The sequence below is a fragment of the Schistocerca nitens genome, chromosome 1, assembly GCF_023898315.1.
Source record: "Schistocerca nitens isolate TAMUIC-IGC-003100 chromosome 1, iqSchNite1.1, whole genome shotgun sequence".
In the NCBI taxonomy this organism is placed as follows: domain Eukaryota; kingdom Metazoa; phylum Arthropoda; class Insecta; order Orthoptera; family Acrididae; genus Schistocerca; species Schistocerca nitens.
Window position 1 is genome coordinate 637,946,157 of NC_064614.1, and position 21,313 is coordinate 637,967,469.

A 21,313-nucleotide genomic window follows, 5' to 3' on the forward strand; every position below is an offset into this window, starting at 1 on the left:
TTACTATTCTGTAGCATTAATTGTATTTGTACAATTGTATTGACACATTCCACATCCAGGCGAATCACTCGCATGTACGGATCTATGGAATACGCATACCAAATAAAAAAAATAAAATAAAAGACAATCAAATAAACTGTAAATATTATTGTTTCTAATGTTAATTTTCTTTTGTAGGTTCACAAGGTGAATGTATTGTTTATAGATAATCCTGTGGGAACAGGATTCAGTTATGTGGACAATTACTCCTTATATACAACTACAAATGCAGAAATTGCTGCTGATTTAATTACTTTCATTAAAGCATTTCTGGAACAGTACCCAACTTTTCAAACTGTTCCACTCTACATTTTCAGTGAATCATATGGTGGGAAAATGGCAGCAGAGTTTGCCCTTGAACTCTACAAGGTTAGTGTGTGGCTAACTAAACATGGATCTTCTGTTAGTTGCTATTTTTAAACATTGGGTTCCTCCAAGTATATTACATTTGGGTATGGTATGGTACTGAAAATGATCTCTCTCTCTCTCTCTCTCTCTCTCTCTCTCTCTCTCTCTCTCTCTGTGTGTGTGTGTGTGTGTGTGTGTGTAAGAGAGAGAGAGAGAGAGAGAGAGAGAGAGAGAGAGAGAGTTATTGTTACATAGTAAACAAAAAGAATACCTATTTCTGTTTCCTACATTTTGTTTATTGTTTCCAAATAACATAGTCTTATTGTAATTTCATAAAATATGAGTGGCCTATTGATAATATCTTACATCTTAAATGTATCAAAATAATTAGTATATTTAAAAGCTGCAAATGGTTTCATATGATTTTTCTTACATGAAATAACACAGGGATTAACTTGTTTACTAAATTAGATATAGACATACATTTATAATAACTGTTGCACTAATTTGTAAGTGAAAATTTCTTTCCACATCCTGCAAAAGATGAGAGGAGTTGTTGACACAAAAAATACTAGTCCCTTTGTAAAAAGTATATTTCATATTACAGTATGTTTTAATTAAATCAATTTATTTCCTCACTACATGTTTATGGAATGGAGAACATGTCTAATCTAGCTTAAAAACTAGCAGTCTTACAGCAATCCATGACCAGTAGTTTTATAAGTGTTCCTGCAGCTTACTGATACTGTAACAGTTCTTGATACTATAAGATATTTACATACCACTTTTGCAAACAGTCAGTATTTCTTGTAGTTGAGCATAAAATGGCTTTCTCAATGGTTGGTTAGTTTTTATTTTATTTCATTGTATGTTTGAAACGTGACAGTTAATGTTATAAGGAACAGATCCAAATGGCTCATGGAGGGTTCAGGATCCAATTCCCTCCAAAAAAGAAAAAATATTTAAGACAAGTCGTTCTCAAAAAGTACTTGACCAGTTTACTTGAAATTTTTACACAATACTTTAATGGAGATTTGGATGTGAATAGAGAAACTTTTCTGTGGTGCATCAGCAGATATTTTCAATTTCATTTTTGTAGTGTGTAGCTGGACTCAGCCCGAACAAATACTGGCCATAAAGTCTCTCATGCGACACCCAGTGTCAATTTTTTCCTGTTCAAAACAAAATGACATTTAAAGCAGATTTTTTATGTCCAATTAACAGAGCTGTCCCAAATTAATCTAGTGTGATAATTCTTTCATCAGTGTGCATTAACAGTGATAGTGAAACACGAAGAATAACCAGTACTTCAGCAATGACTGAGCAATCCTTCTGCATGGTGATAGCAGTCCGCACGGGCCAGGGCGGTGCTGTCACTGCTGGAGAACTAGTTGCTCTTCATGTTTTAATGTCCCTATTAATGCATATTGATTGAATGTATGTGACGCCTGACTAATTTTCAATCTCCTATCGACTGAGTGAATAAAATTCTTCTTTAAAATCATTTGATTTGTAACAGGAAACAAACCAATGTCTTCCATCAACAATGAGTGTTGTATGAAAGATGTGATGAGCAATATTAGTTTGAGCTGGTTACAGCTAAACATTGCAAAAATGAAATTGTAAAATCCACTGAAACACAAGTGAAAATTCACCTGATGATTCTTAGGGGGAATATCCTTTGTAAAGGGGAAACATTGTTACCAAAAATTTTGAAAAGTTCGTGACTGATTTACCTCAGATAGTTGCATTACACTCTAAACACTCAGACGGATACGGACGATATATTTTTTAAAATAACAATGACAGCAGACTAATTACAGTGCACATAGCTGCATATAAGCAGTCATTCTTCTTATGCTCCATACAAAAATGGAACGGGAAAAGCACTATATGTTGTACAATGATAAACGCCCTCTACTATGACCTTCACGGTGGTTTGCAGGGTATGGATGTAGATAAAAATAAGAGAATAATAATTTCAGATTTGCTACTAGTTATAATCTTGTAGAATTCCCAGGTGTCAGTCCAAAACCCATCTTAAGTTCTCCATGATACTTCGACAAACAGATGGTTATTACCATTTTCAGTTGGGGACCTGATGGCTGCTACTCTGTTCATGATGGCAATCTATATACAATGGCAATTATTCCCTCCATCACTACATTCATCAGAAACCACCTGAAAATAGCAACTAGACTGCTGAAAGTGTAAAACTTATGACATTACTGGGGAGGGTACTTGAGATTTCTACAAGTTAGAAATACACTGGGAAAACAGATCACTTGTCATAATCTGCTTATAATATAAGACAAATTACTAAACATTTTGAAATAAATTAATAGTAAGTGATAACTACCCACAGAATTCAGTCCACTTTTTATCTTTTGACCCCCCACCACCCTCCCCCATCTATCTTTTTTATGGGGGGGGGGGAGGGGGGGACAGGTCAGGAGAAAATGTGTACTGTTCAGGAAAATGTGTATTCAGTATTACATCCAAATACAATAATTGTTATCATCTACACAATTAAAATTAATTTTTAGCTCCTTGGTATAACACTATGTATGAATATTTTGACAGGCAATACAAGCTGGAGAAGTGACAGTTCCACTTAAAGGAGTTGCTATGGGAGATTCTTGGATTTCTCCCATAGATTCAGTACTCACCTGGGCACCATTTCTTCTGCAAACAGTAAGGAATTGACTGCTGGTCTTGTTTTTAAAATAAGATAATTATAACCATACATTGTTACTGGTGACTTTTTAATGTTACATGATGGAAATCTGAAATAGCCACATTTACTCTGATTAAAACTAAAATTAAAATCAGTGATGAAATCTTAAGGATTAGACTCAACCAAAGGTTGCAGACATCTGAACTTAAATGAATGCTTCACAGGAGCCACAACATTGGGTTTATATCTGAAGAATTGAATTAATAAATTATAACTTGAATATTAATGCAATACTGTAAATAGCCATAGTGAAAAGCACTTATATGGATTTTTCTGCATTGTATACTTCCTCTCATTTTCTTCTTTTACCACTTTTCAAATGACAGCTGCTGTTTGCAGGTACTTTTAGATACTTTTCTGTGGAGCCTGTTCACAATACTCTTGCTATAACTGATCTAGTCACCCTCACTGAGAGCTAACATTCCACCTCTCAGAGTTTATGAAGACTTGTGTTGATATCTGCCTATTAACAAAGTCAGCTTTTTTTACTTGCATACTGCATAGTGAACTGTGTATAAGGAGAAATGTAATTTCTTAAAGAGAAATTGTGATCTAGTGTAGCTGCCAAACTGCTGGTCACTTGAGCTACTGTATATAAGCATTATGCTTTGGGAGACATTCTCCCTCACTTCCATGGGACCCTTGGTGGTAATTGAAGGCATGCTGACAGCTGTGAACCGCCTGCATCCCTTCGTGCTTGATGTCTGCCCTGATGGCAATGTCATCTTTCTATAGTATAACTGTCAAGAACCAGACCATGTAACAGTGGTTTGAGAAGGATTATAATGAACTCATATTGATTTCTCAGTGACCAAATTAGCCTGATGTAAATCCAATTGAACCCATCTGTGTTCCTATCGGGAGCTATCATCGTATACACAAGTCAGTGGCTAATTATTTATGTGAATTACATGACCTGTACATAGACATCTCATGCCACATGCCTCCACAAACCTACCAACAAACTGTCAGATCCCTGATATCCAGAATCAGTGATGTATTTCATTCCAAAGATGGATAAACAAGCTGTTAGGCAGGTGATTATAATTTTGGCTCATCAGTACAAAATGCTTCATTTGATTCAGTAATCTTCATATCTTATTGGATATTTGAATGCTGACTGAACACAAAAATGTATTTCAGTCATACGTTTTTCTCATAAATCTTCATTAGTAATTTAATAATCTTCACTTTGAATATTAGTTCTATATTTATTTTCATTTTCAGCTGCTGAGTGTTTAAATTCTTGGTCACAGCTATCCATGGTTACTGGAAGAGGCATGCTTTTCTTCTCCAGTAATGTCTTTCTTTCAAAAGAATGACAGCTTCTGACAAATACAACAATACTCCACTTCAGTATAGTCATTCAAAATTCCTTTCACAGCTTACTGACCCAACTTTGTTTCTGTTTTCTTTCGAAACTCAGTTTAGGGAAAGAACCACATTATAAGCAAATACTTTGTCTTAGATGTCTCACAATAGCAGTACCATAATTCATACAGAGATATCACAGACACTATTACATTCTTCTCACATCTGCAGCCATATTACACAGTCATCTTCACACAGCATTTTCAGATGAGAACACTGCTAAATCTTGCTGTAATTGATTCAGTGTGTATATGCGGACAAGAAAAAAAAGTTCTTGGATTTTTCCCAGGCTTTCCGAGTTAAAAATGACAATAAATTTCACTGTTGTACACTAAACATGTTATATTTTTCAAACCATCATTCATAATATTTCCATGCAACCTGTTAGAAATGTAAACAGCTGTGACATCACACTATCATAAGCCGTTTCTTGTTACTAAGTGTTGCTTAGTCTTCATTCTAAAACTTTTGCTGCATTTTGCTACGGCAGAGGCTTTCACGTGCACTGTGTTTTGTTGCTGGAAATAGTGCATTCTGTTTGCAACTAAAGTTTTTGTTTGGTGTTATTCTCTCATTTATGTTTTGTAGGTGCAGTGTTATTTTGCAGTAGTTGGCCAAAATAAAATTCTTTGTTAGAGTATGAGTTCTTACCAGTCAAAATTATGAAAGCTTAAATGAAAACTAAAACTATGAAAAATTCCCAGGATTCGAAAAAATTCCTTGGTTTTCCCTGGATAAAAAAATTTCCACATTTTTCTGGATTTTCCAGTAGTCCTGTGCCATATGTGTCCTGTGATTCCTACCAGAATGGTGGCACTCCTGCACACCTTGGAGAACCGAAGCACCAGTGACAGAAATTTTGACTGTTGCCCCATAAGCCAGTGTGAAGGTACAGAGCCCAAGCTGTGAAAACTGAATGAATAAATAGTTTTTAGATTTCATGAAAAATGTCTCATGCTGTGCTCACTACTAGTAAATATGCATTACATTTTCTAACTTCCTTCAATAGGGTGTATGCACACCAGGACAACTAGGAAATCTGGGAAAAACCCAAGAATTTTTTCATCCAGGAAGAAACTGGGAAAAATCTGGGAATTTTTTGTAACTCCAGGAATTTGTCATTGTTTTAATTTTCAGTTAAATTTTTAGTAATTTTGACTGGTGAGAACTGATACTGGGACAAAGAATTTTACTTTATCCCAATACTGCAGAATAAAACATAAATGAGAGAAAAACACCAAAATAAAACTTAAATTGCAAAGAAAAGGTATAACACATCCAACAGTGAAATGTGTCAAAGGCGTTAGGACGAAGACTGCCATACTTCATAAAAACAAACTGATTTTGATGAGCGTAACATCACAACTGCTTACATTAGGTTTGTTTGAGTAGTTGCCAGAGGGCTCACATATATGCACAGTTGAGTCACATACGAGCAGCAGCTTCTCCCGCTTCTGGCTACTGGAAGTGTTACTTGTAGCTGTATAAGCAGTAGCAGCAAGCAGGCAGACGCTACCCGGAAAAATTTTTCTGGCACACCCAAGCTGCCAGATTCATGCTTTCACAGAGAAGTCTGAAATATAGTGGGGAGAGGCATGGTCTCCACATGACCCGTATTTGCATTTCAATATTTTGCTCTTTTCTCTTTGTTTGCAGCTCTCACGTCAAATGAAAACAAAACAGATTTCTGTGGCTAGGAACTATCAAGTGAATTAAAATACATTCATATAATTACCACAGTAAAATATATTCCTAATTTCAAATGTCTGATTTTACTTAATTTCCACATTATTGGCAGTCAAGCATTAACCATCTTGCAGAACAATGAAGTTATTTTTGTTGATCTGCTAAAGAAAGTTGGCTTTTATTAATCTTTTCTACAGAGGCACTTAGTTTAATTGAAACTACGTGTTTCATTTCACACTATTGGTTAGTTTTGACTGTTCACTGAATTTCAAGCAGGGGTGCCGGCTTATAAAAAGTATTGGGGGGGGGGGCACACACTGGGAGTCTTGCCCCAGTGCCCCAGGAAATTTTCTATACTTTAGATGATAAATAGCGAGTTTCTAAGTTTTTTAAAGCATTTTAGAGTCATATGATCAAAATTAGAGCCCTGAAAACTGGACTCTCAATAACTTGACATTCTGGGAAACTCGACAACCCTGACACATTTTTTGGCTGTGAAAAAAGAAACAAAACATAAACTCGCACAGTATTTTCATAAAAAGCTAATTTAATTTACAGTAAAAATCATGCTTATAGACTATTACAGAGCAGTAAATATATACCTCTGAAAAGACTGAAATTATATTTAAATAAATACTAAACTATCATTAAAAGAATAAAACATAAAATATTGCTGTAGCATAGTAATAGCACTTTGATTATTAAGTGAAATAGCTAATTTAAGCTTACATTGAATAAAAACAATATCTCAAAATTAATGCTTTAATACAGTTAATAAAGTTAATACAGTATGCCTAATACTTTCAGTCAAAAAGTTCGTAAACAGCAGGTTTTAAATGGGTCTTACTCAACTAAAAATATTTAAGTATTTGAAAATAACTAATACAGAACTATAGTAATATAGTAATACAGTACTAAACTAGTACTAATATTTCGAAATTGAAAATTTAACATTATGTATGTATTTAATTCTCTATCTTATAAAGATTTTTAATATTGCTCTAAATGCCATTAGTAGGGCTAGAGTGTCTTTAGAATGGTGCAAATGTTGGCCACCTGACTGGATTACTGAATATGAAGCCGTTGATGACTGGTCTGATACCCAATTCATCCAAAACATCTCGGTGGGCATGAAGAACAGCCAAGTTGTTCAATCACTTCTGTCCCATTGTTGATTGGAGAGATGACTTCAGACATCTAAGGATGTTGAATGACTGTTCTGTTGTTGAAGTCGTGACTGGAACTACTTGGAGAAACTTAATGCATTTCACTACTTCACATAACATTTCTCCGACTGCAGTCTCTTGTGTAATGTACTTTCTTACATCATGCATGTTTTTTAAGTCCAGTTATTTTTTATTAGTGATATCGGCTAACATATTCAAGTGTAAGTGCAGTCTCTCAATGTTTAGGTCATTTTTGAAAAACTCAGTTGATTTTTCCAAATTTGTATCACCTCTGTTTACTACAAGCAAGAACTCTTGTTCAACTGACCTGTGTGAGTCCAGTTGAAGCAAACCTCTCAGTAATGCAAGATTGCACTGTTTTACAAACTTCAATGTAAATAGCTTTGTAGTATTCCTTTGGGGTTTTGAAAGTGTGTGGTGAGCTGGCTTTGTTGTTTTCACACTTATATGGTATACTTCAATTCCGAGGAAGCAAAGGATCATCAACTTGTGAAGGTTTCTCTTTTATACACAATTCTCAAAAGTGTTTAAAACTGTCATGTGAGGCAGAGGGTTCCACACACTTCTGCTCCAATCCTTTTGATGTTGCTACAGCTGCAGCACTGGCCCACCAATGCCAGACTTTACCTGGAGGTTCGCGCACCAGGACTAACTCTAAGTGTGTCTGCAGCACCATAACATTATCACAATTCACACCACTCGTTTTCAGTTAACCTACTTACTACCATAATAATTATTTGTTTTAACTCATTACTGAATGTCTTTTAAAAGGTAATTATCGTCAAACAAGGAAAATAATAAATTTCAACATAATTTTGTGATTTTACAAATTTGAGGGGGCTCAGGGGCTCAGGTCCCCTCAGGTATCACAGAGTCAGCACCTGTGATTTCAAGTGCATGTTTTCATCTTCTGGCATGTATGGCTTTAAGCCATAACAAAGAACTAAACGTAAGATAATACAGTGATGGTTTATGAAATTCCGAAACCCTTAGAGTATCCTCCAATGTACTTTTCTTTTATGACATAATGTGAGCTCTCTTCATCCTATGTACATATGAATGTACGTAAATATCCACTTGAAGATTAGTAAGCAGGGAAATTTGGTCAGTAATATTGACTAAAATCTTTTGTTTAAAATATATTGACAGCCTTAGAAGAATTTTACATAGTTTACAAAAGTTTTTCCATCACAAGATATGTTTCAATACTTTTGTGGTACCTCCCCTAGGGTTGACATTATTTCTTTATTTGTGTTGATTATATCTTAAATTTACAGAACACAATTCTTCGGTAAGTTACAGCATGGCAACACACCATGTTTTATCATTTTAACTCCCCACAAGGCTTTAAACTTACTCCTGGAGTAGAATATAAACTACCAATTATACAGTTTCTTGGCTTCACAAATAACCTTGTTAATTTTTATACAGTCTGAAAAAGTCATGAAAAGCTTATTGTTCTTAGTTCTGGTGGATACAAACAGCCTTTTTTATTTTTGCAAGAAATTTGTATTCTTTCTTACTAGCTTTTTGCAATGGTGTGTGGATTTAAACCTGACTGAAAATGCTATATAACAGCATTGCAGAGTACAAATAAAAAAAAAAACATATGTTATAATCACCACATAGTAAAATATTGGTATACTTTGAGTTGTAGAGTCTAGTTTTGATATGAATGTTATGCCAAGGACTGCTTTCTAATTTTGCATTCCTTATCTGGATAGGATATGATAAAAAAATTACCCTGAGTACAATAGCTCCTTATGTTCCTTTGGAACAACATGCTGCAGTGCTGCACATAGTAATATGATGGTCCACTATTCACAAAATTGTGAACAGAAATGCAACAAAGGCAAATGAGTAGGGCATACACCAAGCAATGGCTTCTTATGTCTTTGTAGCTGTGTATGTGAAGTAATGTTTGTTTTCTAGCACTCTCTGGTAACTGCTCACCTGAATCTATTTCTAATAGGTTGAGGGAAAATATTGTGAGTAGTAGTCTGAGAAGTATTATTTTCAAAGTAGATTTCCTATTATTCAAGATGAACTATGTTATGTGTGATGAATTTTTTAAATCACAGAGCATTTGACTCTCATTAAAACTTTCCATGTTGGGGACTAGCCACTAAGAAAAATTTCAGGCCCAGAAGACCAGACATTTATGTCATTATTTAAAGTTTTACTTGCACACTTGTCTGATGTATCTTATCTTATCTTATTTTTGTGTTCACACTACTTTGTATTGTGTTGCTATTGGCTGATTATGTCATGTGTCCTATGCTCTGTCATTGGATGGTGAGATGATGTGACCTGAGCTATGACTGGCATCTCTATCTTGATTTCAGTGCTCCGGAATGCTTGGTGGAATCTGTATTTATACTTTTGTAATATTAAAATATGCAGCATACATGTTAGTGCGCATCAAAGACCTTTCCAAAACATATTCTTTTTTACTGGGTTTCATTTCTTAAATTTCCAGTAAGTTCTATGTCTATGTATAAAACTCCATCAGGGGGAAATCAATCAGCATGATTGTCTTTGTTGTAGCTTTGTTTTTTTCACAAAGATATAAACAGTGATATGACTTTTTTAAATGGCACCATGTGTTTTTTATTTGGTAATTCATTTCCTCTCCTAAAGACCTATACAAAAATGCATCACAGTGTACCATTCACCGAAACACAAGGTTATTAATTATATAACGCAACATTGACATTGACACTCCCAGCACTTATTATTTATTTATTCATCCGTAAACAAATTTCTTTGTATGGATGTCATCATCATACACACATATGTACATTATTTTGTCATATAATGTAATGAAATACAAGCTATATAAAATAAATTCGTAATACATATATGTATATTACACACACAATTTATCATTGAATTACATAATTCTGAAGAACCTGCTTCAATCAAAAGAAATTTATCAGAAGTCTCCTGTAATACTTGTATGGGTAAATTACAATCTAGAACGTCCACTTTATAATTCATTAACCTGATTATTTATTTATGCCAATTTTATGCTGAATGAATTCTCTAGTCGAGTAAAAACTATTTTTAATAAATATTCTTTAAGGAATGCTTTGAATTTACAGAGTTCCTTTATGCTTTTGATTTCTTTTGGCAATTTATTGTATATCTTGACGTCTTGGTAAAACATAGTGATTTGGGTTTTAGTTTTATTCATTCTGTCTAGGTGCAAGCAATTACTGTTTCTAGTTTGGTGATCATGTATGCAGCTGTTTGCTAAGTATTGCTCAATATTTTTGTGAATAAAAACTGTAGTTTGCAAGATATATTCACTTGGGATAGTCAGAATACCCCACTTTTTAAATAGCTCACTGCAGTGTGCTCTTTTGTGACTCTTGCTCATTATTCTGATAGCTCGTTTTTGCAATCTGAACACATAGTTCACATTTTGGGCATTTGCATCCCAGAATGTTATGCCATAACTTATTATAGAATGTATTTGTACGAAGTATGCCATTCTCTGGCATGAACCATTGTACACAGTGACTAATATTCGTAAGGCATAGCATGCTGTGCTAATTTTTTTCCCAAGCATCCTAATATGTTCAGCCCATTTTAATTGTTGATCAACATACATACCCAAAAATTTTGTGTTGAGAAATGCTACTCATCTATGGGGAATGTTAGTTATCAGAACAGTAATTGCAATACGGTTTTCTTATGTACAGGTACATTTAGTACAGTAGTTTAGTCCTTTTAAATACTGTTGTGCAGAGTAGGCATACAGTAAAGGCTGTCCTTCCTACATATTGACATAATGTTATTTTTATTGTTGTTGTTGAAGTTAGGTGGAATGCTGTGCAGGCAGTGGAACTGCCTGCAGAGAGCAATATCCTGACAAGAACCCACCTTCCCAACAGATGTTTTCTCGTCTTGTTGCAACACTTCAGGAAACAGGAAGTTTCAACCCATGACAATGCAGTCATTGTAGCTCTTGCACAGATGAAGCTGCCAAAGTTACTGTTCTCGCTTCCATTGGTATGAATCCACAAGCACACTATAGCTTGAACATGAGACTGACATTCCTAAAACCCGCGTACATTGTATTCTTACACGTCACCGATTCCATCCTTACCGTGTACACCTACACCAAGAATTGCATGGGAATGATTTCCAGAGTCATGTACCGTTCTGTCAGTGGGCACAGCAACAAATCCTCATCAACTCAAACTTCTTCTCCAGTGTTCTATTTACCGATGAATGTTACTTCTCAGACAAAGGACAGGTAAATACAAGGAACATGCATTATTGGTCCAGCTACAACCCATGATTCGTTAGACAGATGGAACATCAGCGTCAGTGGAGAGTTAACGTCTGGTGTGGGATCCTTGCTACTACAATTATTGGCCCTTATTTCATCAATGGTAGTCTAAATGGCACAGTGTATGCCAACTTCCTCAGATGAATTCTTCCTCTTCTTCTGGATGAAGAATGCTGTTGCGGTATCAACACGATGGATGTCCAGCACATAATGCCTTGCGTGCACGTCATGGTCTGAACTGAAGGTGTCATGCCAGATGGATTGGCCTGCTATGTCTCCTGATTTAAATCCTCTGGACTTTTTTTGTTGGGGATGCATTAAAGACGTTGTCTATTGCGATATTCCAACAAATCCAGAGGACATGCAGGAAAGTATCGTGCTTGCTTGTAATTCTCTTCAGCAGGCAACACTGGAAGCAGTAAATAATTCTTTCATTCAATGAGTGCACCAGGGTTTTGGTGTCCAGGGTCACCACTCTGAGCACCTTTGAATGTTCTGCTCCTGGGCAATTGTACCGGAGAGTCAAAGTCAATTTTGTGTTATGTTCTTACTTGGTTTTCATTTGTTTTCAGACAAGACAACTCCAGCAAGTGGATGAGATTGTGATCCTGGGCTCAAAGTCAGTGTTGTGTTATGTAATTAATAATGTTGTGTTTCAATGAATGGTACTCTGTGATATAATGTTGTGTTTCAGTGAATGGTACTCTGTGATGCATTTTTGAATAGGTCTTTAGGAGAGGACATGAATCACTGAATAAAAAATACAGGGTGGCATTTAAAAATGACATACCACTGTTCATATCTTTGTAAAAAAACAAAGCTACAACAAAGGCAGTCATGCTGACTGATGTCCCCCTGATAGCTAAAGAACATTTGCTTGAAACATTTTGTAATTTGCATCAGGACAAACAGTTATTTATGGTGGGCAAGATAAATGGGACACCATGTACACCCTGATCAAGTTAATACTTTATAAATATGTGTGTCTGTGTTACAGGGCATGATTTTTTGGGAGTGGGGGAGGAGGGTGGGAGGGGTGGTAGCAGCCCTGAACTTCCCCTGTTGTTGTGCCATTATCCACACACCAACTTTCTTTGTGGGAATCATAGGACATCGTAATTGATTCACAGCAAGAAACTGTAATTTCTTACACAAAACACTGAAAGGGAAAATTGCAGCTTACATGTTATTTTGGTAACCATCCATCTGCTATCCACTCAAAATGTTATTTGATCAGACAATATGGTTTTGCAGTTATTGCAGATTATGTTCTTCTGCTACTTGAACTCAATAGAAAATTGCTTCTGTTGTTTGAACCTAATCTAGAATCTTTCTCATTATTTTGTAAAGCTGTTCCATAAGTATATCACTGTGTTTTGAGATTACCAACTGTTCCATCACTTTTAGACATCAACAGTCCACTGGATTTAAACAAGAAAAACGTTTCTTACATCATTCTACAATGTTTTCAGTGTAGATATGTGGCTAACAAATTTTCTGAATTTTTAAAAAAAAGATCTGCAAAAGAGGGTCATACATTTTACATTCAGATATATCATGAAATAATGATTCCAGTTCCATTCGGGTTTTGCTTGAAGATAGCCAATGTTGTATCCATTTCCATGCCTCCATCACAACTATAATTTTACCACAAATTATGAAAAAATGGGATTAAGTATTTACTTTACAAATCATGGACACTACACTGGGCTTATAACTTGTTGGGATATTGGTGCAGGGAACACAAGGTTTCCACAAATACCTGACACTTTATTACATTATTAAAACATAATGACCAACTTTTAGAAGTGTACAGAATAACATGAAAAGCATGTCAAAGATAATAGCTGCAGAGCACACAGTAAACAATATGCACAGATTTTTTTACAAGAGTTATAAAATGAAATAAAATCGTTTAACATTGATAAAATATGCTAGATCCAAAGCAGTAGTCTTTGTTTGTGTGCAGGGGATATCTTGAAATCACTGTGCACATGTACTTTGTGTTCATGGAGCTGTGAAATTTTTGGAAATTTGTGGTAAGATCTTATGGGACCAAACTGCTGAGGTCATTGGTCCCTAAGCTTACGCACTACTTAATCTAACTTAAACTAATGTAAGCTAAGGATGTTACACACGCCCATGCCCGAAGGAGGACTCAAACCACAGACGGAGGGAGCCGCGGGGACCGTGACAAGGCTCCTCAGACCACGCGGCTGGAGCTTTGATAGTGACATACATAGTGTCAAGTTGAGACACAGAAATTGAATGACATGCCTCCTACATGTTTTATCTGTTGTAGCTGCTTAATAGAAATTATTGCTTGTAGATTATATTTAATGAAGCAGTTTTGTAGTATAATTTTAGCTGTTAGTGTGTGTTTGGTATGTCTGTGGTAAAATGAAGAATTTTTGCTTCACAGTGTAAGTGGTAGGCTATAACAAATCATATTGTCAGCAGATAATATACTTAAATTGCCATCAGTCTGAAGTGACAAACTTTATCACATTGGTTTCAACATAGAAATTAGTTTAGAAAGGAAAAAGAGGAAAAAGAGGCATTTTCAACTCTACTAGCTAATATATACAGTATATATGGTATATATATGATAAGATCTTATGGGACCAAACTGCTGAGGTCATTGGTCCCTAAGCTTACGCACTACTTAATCTAACTTAAGCTAAGGATGTTACACACGCCCATGCCCGAGGGAGGACTCAAACCTCCGATGGAGGATATATATATATCACACAAAGTTTTGTAAGAGCAAAAATTTCCAATGTGGCCTGTGTTTACTTCCTGACATAGACTGGCAGTCCTGTTAAGATTTCTGGCCACTGAAGAAATGTTCCAGTTGTTGACCTATAAAACAAGAATTACAGCAAATACATATTTATAAAAACTAAGATTGAGTATTAGAAAACATACTTCTATTAAATTAATGCCAGAATCTTTTAGAAAACGCAGGGTGGAAAACAATTGATAGTAGCCACACACAAAACTGCTACATTTCCCAGTACATTTCATAGTCTATCTGTTACACTACAGTTTGTACAAGACCCTTGTGGCTAAGTTACTTCATATAAAACTTTTGCATACATCTAAAGGCTGTAGCCACAGGTGTCATTACTTGATATTTAACTATAAGAAACTGTACCAAAAACAGCTCACTTTTGATAGCACTGAAATGGCACACTTTTGTTACATTGAAGACATAATACAAAAAGCATGAAATATGAGAAGCCTACAACTACCAATACATGGTATTATTATATCAAATTATAACAGAAACAGTGCATTTTAGAGATCATATTCAATGTGCTGGTGCTTGGAAACAGCTTATATTCATATACCATGTCTATTATAATATAAAAACCACTAAATGCAGAGTTCAGCACTACATGAATTAATACTATATGGCATCCCCTACATTCTGCTTGCAAACTAAAACAGTGGCTGCCCCTCATTGTCCAAGTTCCCCTCCAGGAAGCAAAATTCAGGTATAGCAGATTCTTCCTTTCATGTTTTGCAATTTAGTGGAATGTGGAATTTCACATTGTGAAGTCACCAGTTCCTTGTCTGTCATTGTTTCCACAGCCCATGAAAGGACACATCTAAGCATTGTACATGAAACTGTGCACTATTAAACAGGTTTAACTTTCAATAGGCTTCCAGCTGCACTGAATAAACTGAGTGACAGACTTCCAAGTATTCATATGCAAGTTGAAATATTTCCTTGTGGCACATTCATTCTGTTACATATCGGAGCTTCTCACAGTAAGTGGGAATTTTCTCTGTTATGTACTAATTATTTTATACTCTCTCACACATTCTGTAAACTATATACTGACCATTCCATGACAAAGTAGATTTCTCTTGTATTTTCCCATTGAACTTAATAAAACAGTACAACCCAATTTTCTTCTTGCTGATTCTCCAGACAATCCCTTGATCTTCTAGTCTAGCTCTCGGCGAATGTGCAGCTGCTTTTTCTACTGCAGCACAAACTTACCTAAGCACTTTCTATCCCATTGTCGTTCCCCTCTGCCCAAATCACGTCACTTCCATTTTTCTCACCATCCACTCCACATAAGATGGGCAGTCATCCCATTTAGGTGTCAGGTGGTAGTTTATATTTGTTAGGACTGATGAAAACCTTTTTAGGTACCTGTTTCATGCTCAGTGCATCCTGCATTTGATGAGTGAGGATCTATCTTCATGTAAATATCAAATGAATAAAATTATTTATGGTTCATGCTAGAATGATTTTATTTTTGTATATTCACAGGGAATGGTAGATAGCGAAGGTTATGCTCAAATTGATCGGTATGCTCAGTTAACAAAGAATGCTATCAATGCTGGAGATTATAGTTTGGCCACATCATTATGGTCAACTACAGAAAGTATCATTTTATCAGTAACATACAATATAGATTTCTACAATATACTGTACAAAGTGTACGGTTATGGAAGGCACATGGCCAAACAAGGTAAATATATTTTGAGGTGTTTTATTATTCTCATACTATATATTTTTAAATCATTTTATTCAGGTACAACTATCAAGTAAAAAAAGTGCTAACAATAATTTATTTATTTTTATCTATTTATTCATTAATCCATTTGTAGAAAATTTGCATTGTATAGATGTAGTCAGGACATACACAATTACAATTCCATTTATATATATAACATACCATAGATTCACATAATTTAGTCAAAATTTAATTTATCATCCTTAGGTAAATACCCAGCACCAAACCAAGATTTCCTTAACATAAGCTGAATGAGATAAAAACATGAGTGATAAGAATTTGATGACCAGACAAAATTCACATCTAATCTTCACATTTTCACAATTTTACACATTCATCATTTCACTTCTGCAGTGTACAGTGTGTACCCACTAATCTTTAACATCTTACACTGTGTCAATCTCACTTTGTAGCACTATGTCTGTCCAAGGCACTCAGAATAATTTAAAAGAGTAGGCGGCAGCAATGAGAAAATACATATATTGTGTATTCGTGCTTCCTGGTTTAGAGATGTCCTTCTGGTTTAGAGGGATATCCTCTCAACCATTTAGCTTGGTATCCTTTTAGACTATATAGAGGTAAAGAGACTAAATAACCTTTCAATTTATTTCTGAGACCTGATGTCTTCCCAATGCATTCTATTCTGTGAGGTAATTTATTGTATAAAATGTGACCAACAGTTGTACAATCTTTTTTAGTTAACTTGAGCCACTTCCTTTGTAGATAATAATCGTCCCTATTTCTTGTATTGTAATCATGTATGTCTCTATTTAAGTACCATACTGTTTGCATTCCAGCAAATAATTGTAGCACATATGTATAGTGAAGGGGCAGTGAAGATAAAAAGTTCTCTAAATTTATTTCTGTATGATTGTCTAGAGGTTGATTTATAATGCATGCAACAGCCCCCCATTTGAAACTTCACTAACCTATGAACATGCATAGGTGCTGCATTCCTTCTTTTTCAGACATTTAGGAAATATCGCATTTTCCATAGTTGACTTAATCAAATCAGCCAGAGGTCTCACTAGTCAATGAACACTGTACTTTACTACACAAACAATATTCCATCAAGATCTTCTGTGTTTTTGGGTTTTGGAGAGTGTATTATTTTTGCCACCTACGATTCACTTGCTGACAGAAGAAAAATACATTCTGCGATGTTGGATACGTTATTCATATTTCTTTATTTTTGGGAACTACTGCTTTATGAGTTTTTCCACTACTTCCACATCTTCCTTTTCTCATGGCGTTACAATCCTGCCTGGGCCTCAGCCTCTTCAACAAGTTTCCTCCATTCTGCCCTCCAGTGCAGTTCTCTGTTGCCCTGTAACTCTGAGGGATTTTACATCTTCTTCAGCATCATCTGTCGATTGCTTTTGTGGCTTTCCTCTTTGTCTTATTCCATCTGGCCTCCATCCAAAAACATTTTTAGGTTTTCATCCAAGCCAGGCTATTCTCCCACTTTTTATTATTCTTATAATGTCAGCTTCTTGTATAAGGTGATCCAGCTCTGTGTTTCATCTAAATCTCCAGAAACCATTGTTATCCTGAACTGTCCCATAGATATTGGACAGAACCCTGCTTTAAAATATCCTGTGCTGCTGCTAATAAATAAATGTTGGTGTGCAAGTTTCACATTTGTAAATTACAGCTGAGCTGGTCATAACCTTATTACAATTTCTTGAAAGTGTGAAGCATTTGTAAATTACTGCTGGGCTGGTAATAACCTTATTACAATTTCTTGAAAGTGTGAAAGCATCTATCACCTAGGATGAACTGTTTTATTTCAGTTGACATGGAATCTGATCTATCATTATTAGATCCAAGATAGTCAACATTTTGCACATGTTCAAAATTGAAACAAGTTATTGGTATTTCATCCAAGTTGAAATGTTCCTTCCAGGTGAAATTTTTGTACTTAGTCTTCAATTCATTAATAGCAAAGCCTCTAGGTGGTGTGGCTTCTTTCAGCTCACCTATTGTTCTCTCTAGTGAAACTCTTCTTCTGCTAATAATACCTATGTCATCAGCATATACACACCTAAAAAAGTTTACTTTGTGCCTATGTAACCAGACATTTGAAGTTTTTGAATTGCTGCTTCAAGAAACAGATTAAAAAGAATTGTAGAGTAGGCACCTACTTGTTTGACTCCTTCACTAATGTTAAACCATTTCCTGAGTTCTCCATCCACTTGCACTGCAGCCTTGGAATCAGATAAGTTGCTTGCATAATTGAAACATAGTTAGGTGTTATACCAAGCTGTAGGGAATCATTTAGTATTTCTGTCCTCTCAAGACCATTGAAATCCTGTGTGAAGTCTATGTAGAGGTTATGAGTGAATATATATTATACTTGTACACCTTTTCATGTATTTGCTGCAGCAAAAATATCTTATCTGTCATTGACCTATTAGGCCGAAGTCCACACTGATATTCTCCCAGAATCTCTTCTGCATGTGAAACAAGCCTGTTGTAGACAATACTAGAGAGACTCCTATAGGTTACATTCAGCATTGATTATCACTAAGGTCAACTCTTCTGGGATTCTTTCCTGGTTCCATAACAACTTTATAAGTTTGTGTATTCAGTTATGGAGACTAGTTTCCGCATTTTTTCAACAGTTCTGCAGTTACCCCACCAGTTCCTGGTGCTTTATAGATTTCTTAGACAGTGCACTGCCTTCTGTACTTCCTCTAATGTGGGTTCTTCTCTCTCGGGATCTGCAGTGTAATAGAGTGGCTGCACTCTCCTGATAGGATTGCCCTCCAGAAATCCTTGAAGCATTCTGTCCATCTGTCCAGTACATCTTATTTATCTGTCAGCAAATTTCCTTCTTTGCCCTATGAGCTAATATTTTTGTTTGTATTCTTGAGTTCCTTCTTTAATTTTATTATAAAACTTCATGCTCTTGTTTCTTTGATAGTGCTCTTCCATTTCCTCTGTATTTCTCCTACATACCCTTGCTGTGTCTATTCTCTTTTCATTATATAATGCCTTATTTGATCTTGTATTTTGCTGTAAGCACTTGAGTCTTGCCCCTTTTTCTGTTCCACAGGCCGTCTGCATTCATCATCATACCAGTCTTCATTTATAATTCTCCTTATGTGATGTTGTCAGAATATTATTTTTATTAGAATTCCATTCTTTTTATATATGCCCTGCACTATCTTTTGCTTGTAACTCAATCTGTTCTGATCTCTTGAACAGTAGACCCATCCTTCAGTTGTTCTATATTCCATTTCTTTACTTTGGTACTATTTCCTTTGGCAGCCATAGCAAGTTTCTGCCTCACTTTGGCTCATACTAGATAATGATCAGAATCGGAATTAGCTCCTCGGAAAATGTGCTCATTTTCCATATCAGATGCCCACCTCTTCAGTACCAATATATGGTCTATTTGATTTGCTTCATTTGTTCCTGATATTTTTCTGGTCCCTCTGTAAATATTTTTCCTTGAGAAACAGGTACTTTATGCCTTCAACTTGTTTACAATTCGGCAACTCTCATGCAGTTATTAGTAGTTTCACAGTGCAGACTTTCTTTACCAAAGATGCGTCTTTTTTGCTGAGTTTGGAATTACAGTTGACTATTTTGGAGTCATATTTAGTTATTTTATCACAAACCTCCTGTAACTGATGATAGGAATCACCTACCATGTCTTCATCTGATTATTCTGTTGGTGCATATGCATTTACAATTGTCACATTATGAAATTTGTCTTTGATATGCAGAGTGCATATTCTTTCATTATATAGAGTCAAAGCAATAACAGATTTCCACATCTTTGGAAAGTATAAACCTAACCCCTTGCTCCCCCTGTCTTTCATCTTTCCCCGAATAATATAGGTAGAATTTATGTTTATGAATTGCACCCCTACCCTACCAACTGATTTTGTGAAGTGCAACGACTTCCATTCTATACCTTAGCATCTCTTCCACAATACTATCCATAGCTCTTATCTGCAGCGGTGTATGCACATTCCATGTTGCAAATTTAAGCACTGGTTTATCCATATTCCTTTTCCTTGACACAATTTATCTTCACAAGGGCAGACTGGCATTCCTTGTTAAATTAAACACAGCGATGGCTTTTCACAAGGCAGGGTATTGATCCTGTGCTCAACCCCCAACCTGGAGAACCAGGCTTTTATTTTGGGTTAGCTCCCTTAGAGAGGTTGATGACCTAATCTATAGAGTCTGCATCCCCTACCCTATGGTGTGGGACACACTTTGTCTGGCTTCTCTGCTGTGGCAAATCCAGCTTGGGTGATCCTGCCAGCAGCTACACCACCACCGGCATAGTCTCCCACCTCCTTAAGAGCACACAAGCCTCTCCACCTGGCACATAAGGTGCCTCTGACAAGGTGATATTGCCTGGGGAGGTCTACTTCAACATAATGTCGATTAAAAACAGTGCTGATGACATTTGGATCTGTAAATCCCTTCCCATCTTTCTCTAAAATTATATTACTGCTATCTTTTCAGTCTGATCCTTTCCTGTGCTATTTATTGTATGATCACATAGTATTTGTTAGAAACGTTTCTTCTTCTTCTTCTTGCATTACAGCCTCTGTAAGACCACGGGTAGCCCCTTTATGGACTGCATTTTCCTCTTCTTCTCCTAGATCCTCTTCATTCTCTCTCTTCTTCTCTCCCGCTCTTCTTCCGAGATCTTCAGTTTCCATTTCTCCTGTTGGCTCCACTGGTGACACTCTAATCTTTTCCTGTATTCTTCTCTGTCATTGATCTCCGGCATATTGGTCAGTGTATATTTGTTCCTCCAATTTTCCTTTCCTTCGACCTTGATCCCCAATTCCAATTAGTCCTTCCGAAGTTCAACAACCCACTTGGTTCTTGTCTTTCCCCTTGTCCTCCCTGTTGCTTCCCACACGCTCTTCGTCATTCTGTCCATACTCATCCTAACTATATGTCTAGCAAACCTTGTCCTTTTGAGTATGATTTCCCCGGATATTGTTCTTATGTTCCAGTACAATTCTTCCCTAGGTCTTTGCATCCACCTCTCCCCACCTCTAGTATTTTTCTCAGTATTTTTCTCTTTTCTTTCTCTAGTTGTTCTGCCCTAATTTCTGTATGCTGATTTTTCCTT

General features: G+C 35.9%; 1 protein-coding gene across 1 annotated transcript in view; it reads left to right on the forward strand.

The window, feature by feature from the left end:
- The window catches only part of LOC126258046 (retinoid-inducible serine carboxypeptidase-like), a 109,689-nt gene that overhangs the window by 33,484 nt on the left and 54,892 nt on the right, over positions 1–21,313 (forward strand). Inside the window, exons 3-5 of the mRNA XM_049955610.1 lie at positions 178–408; positions 2,971–3,081; positions 15,957–16,158. Of these exons, the coding sequence (XP_049811567.1) occupies positions 178–408; positions 2,971–3,081; positions 15,957–16,158 (544 nt within the window). The remainder of the gene's footprint in view (positions 1–177; positions 409–2,970; positions 3,082–15,956; positions 16,159–21,313) is intronic.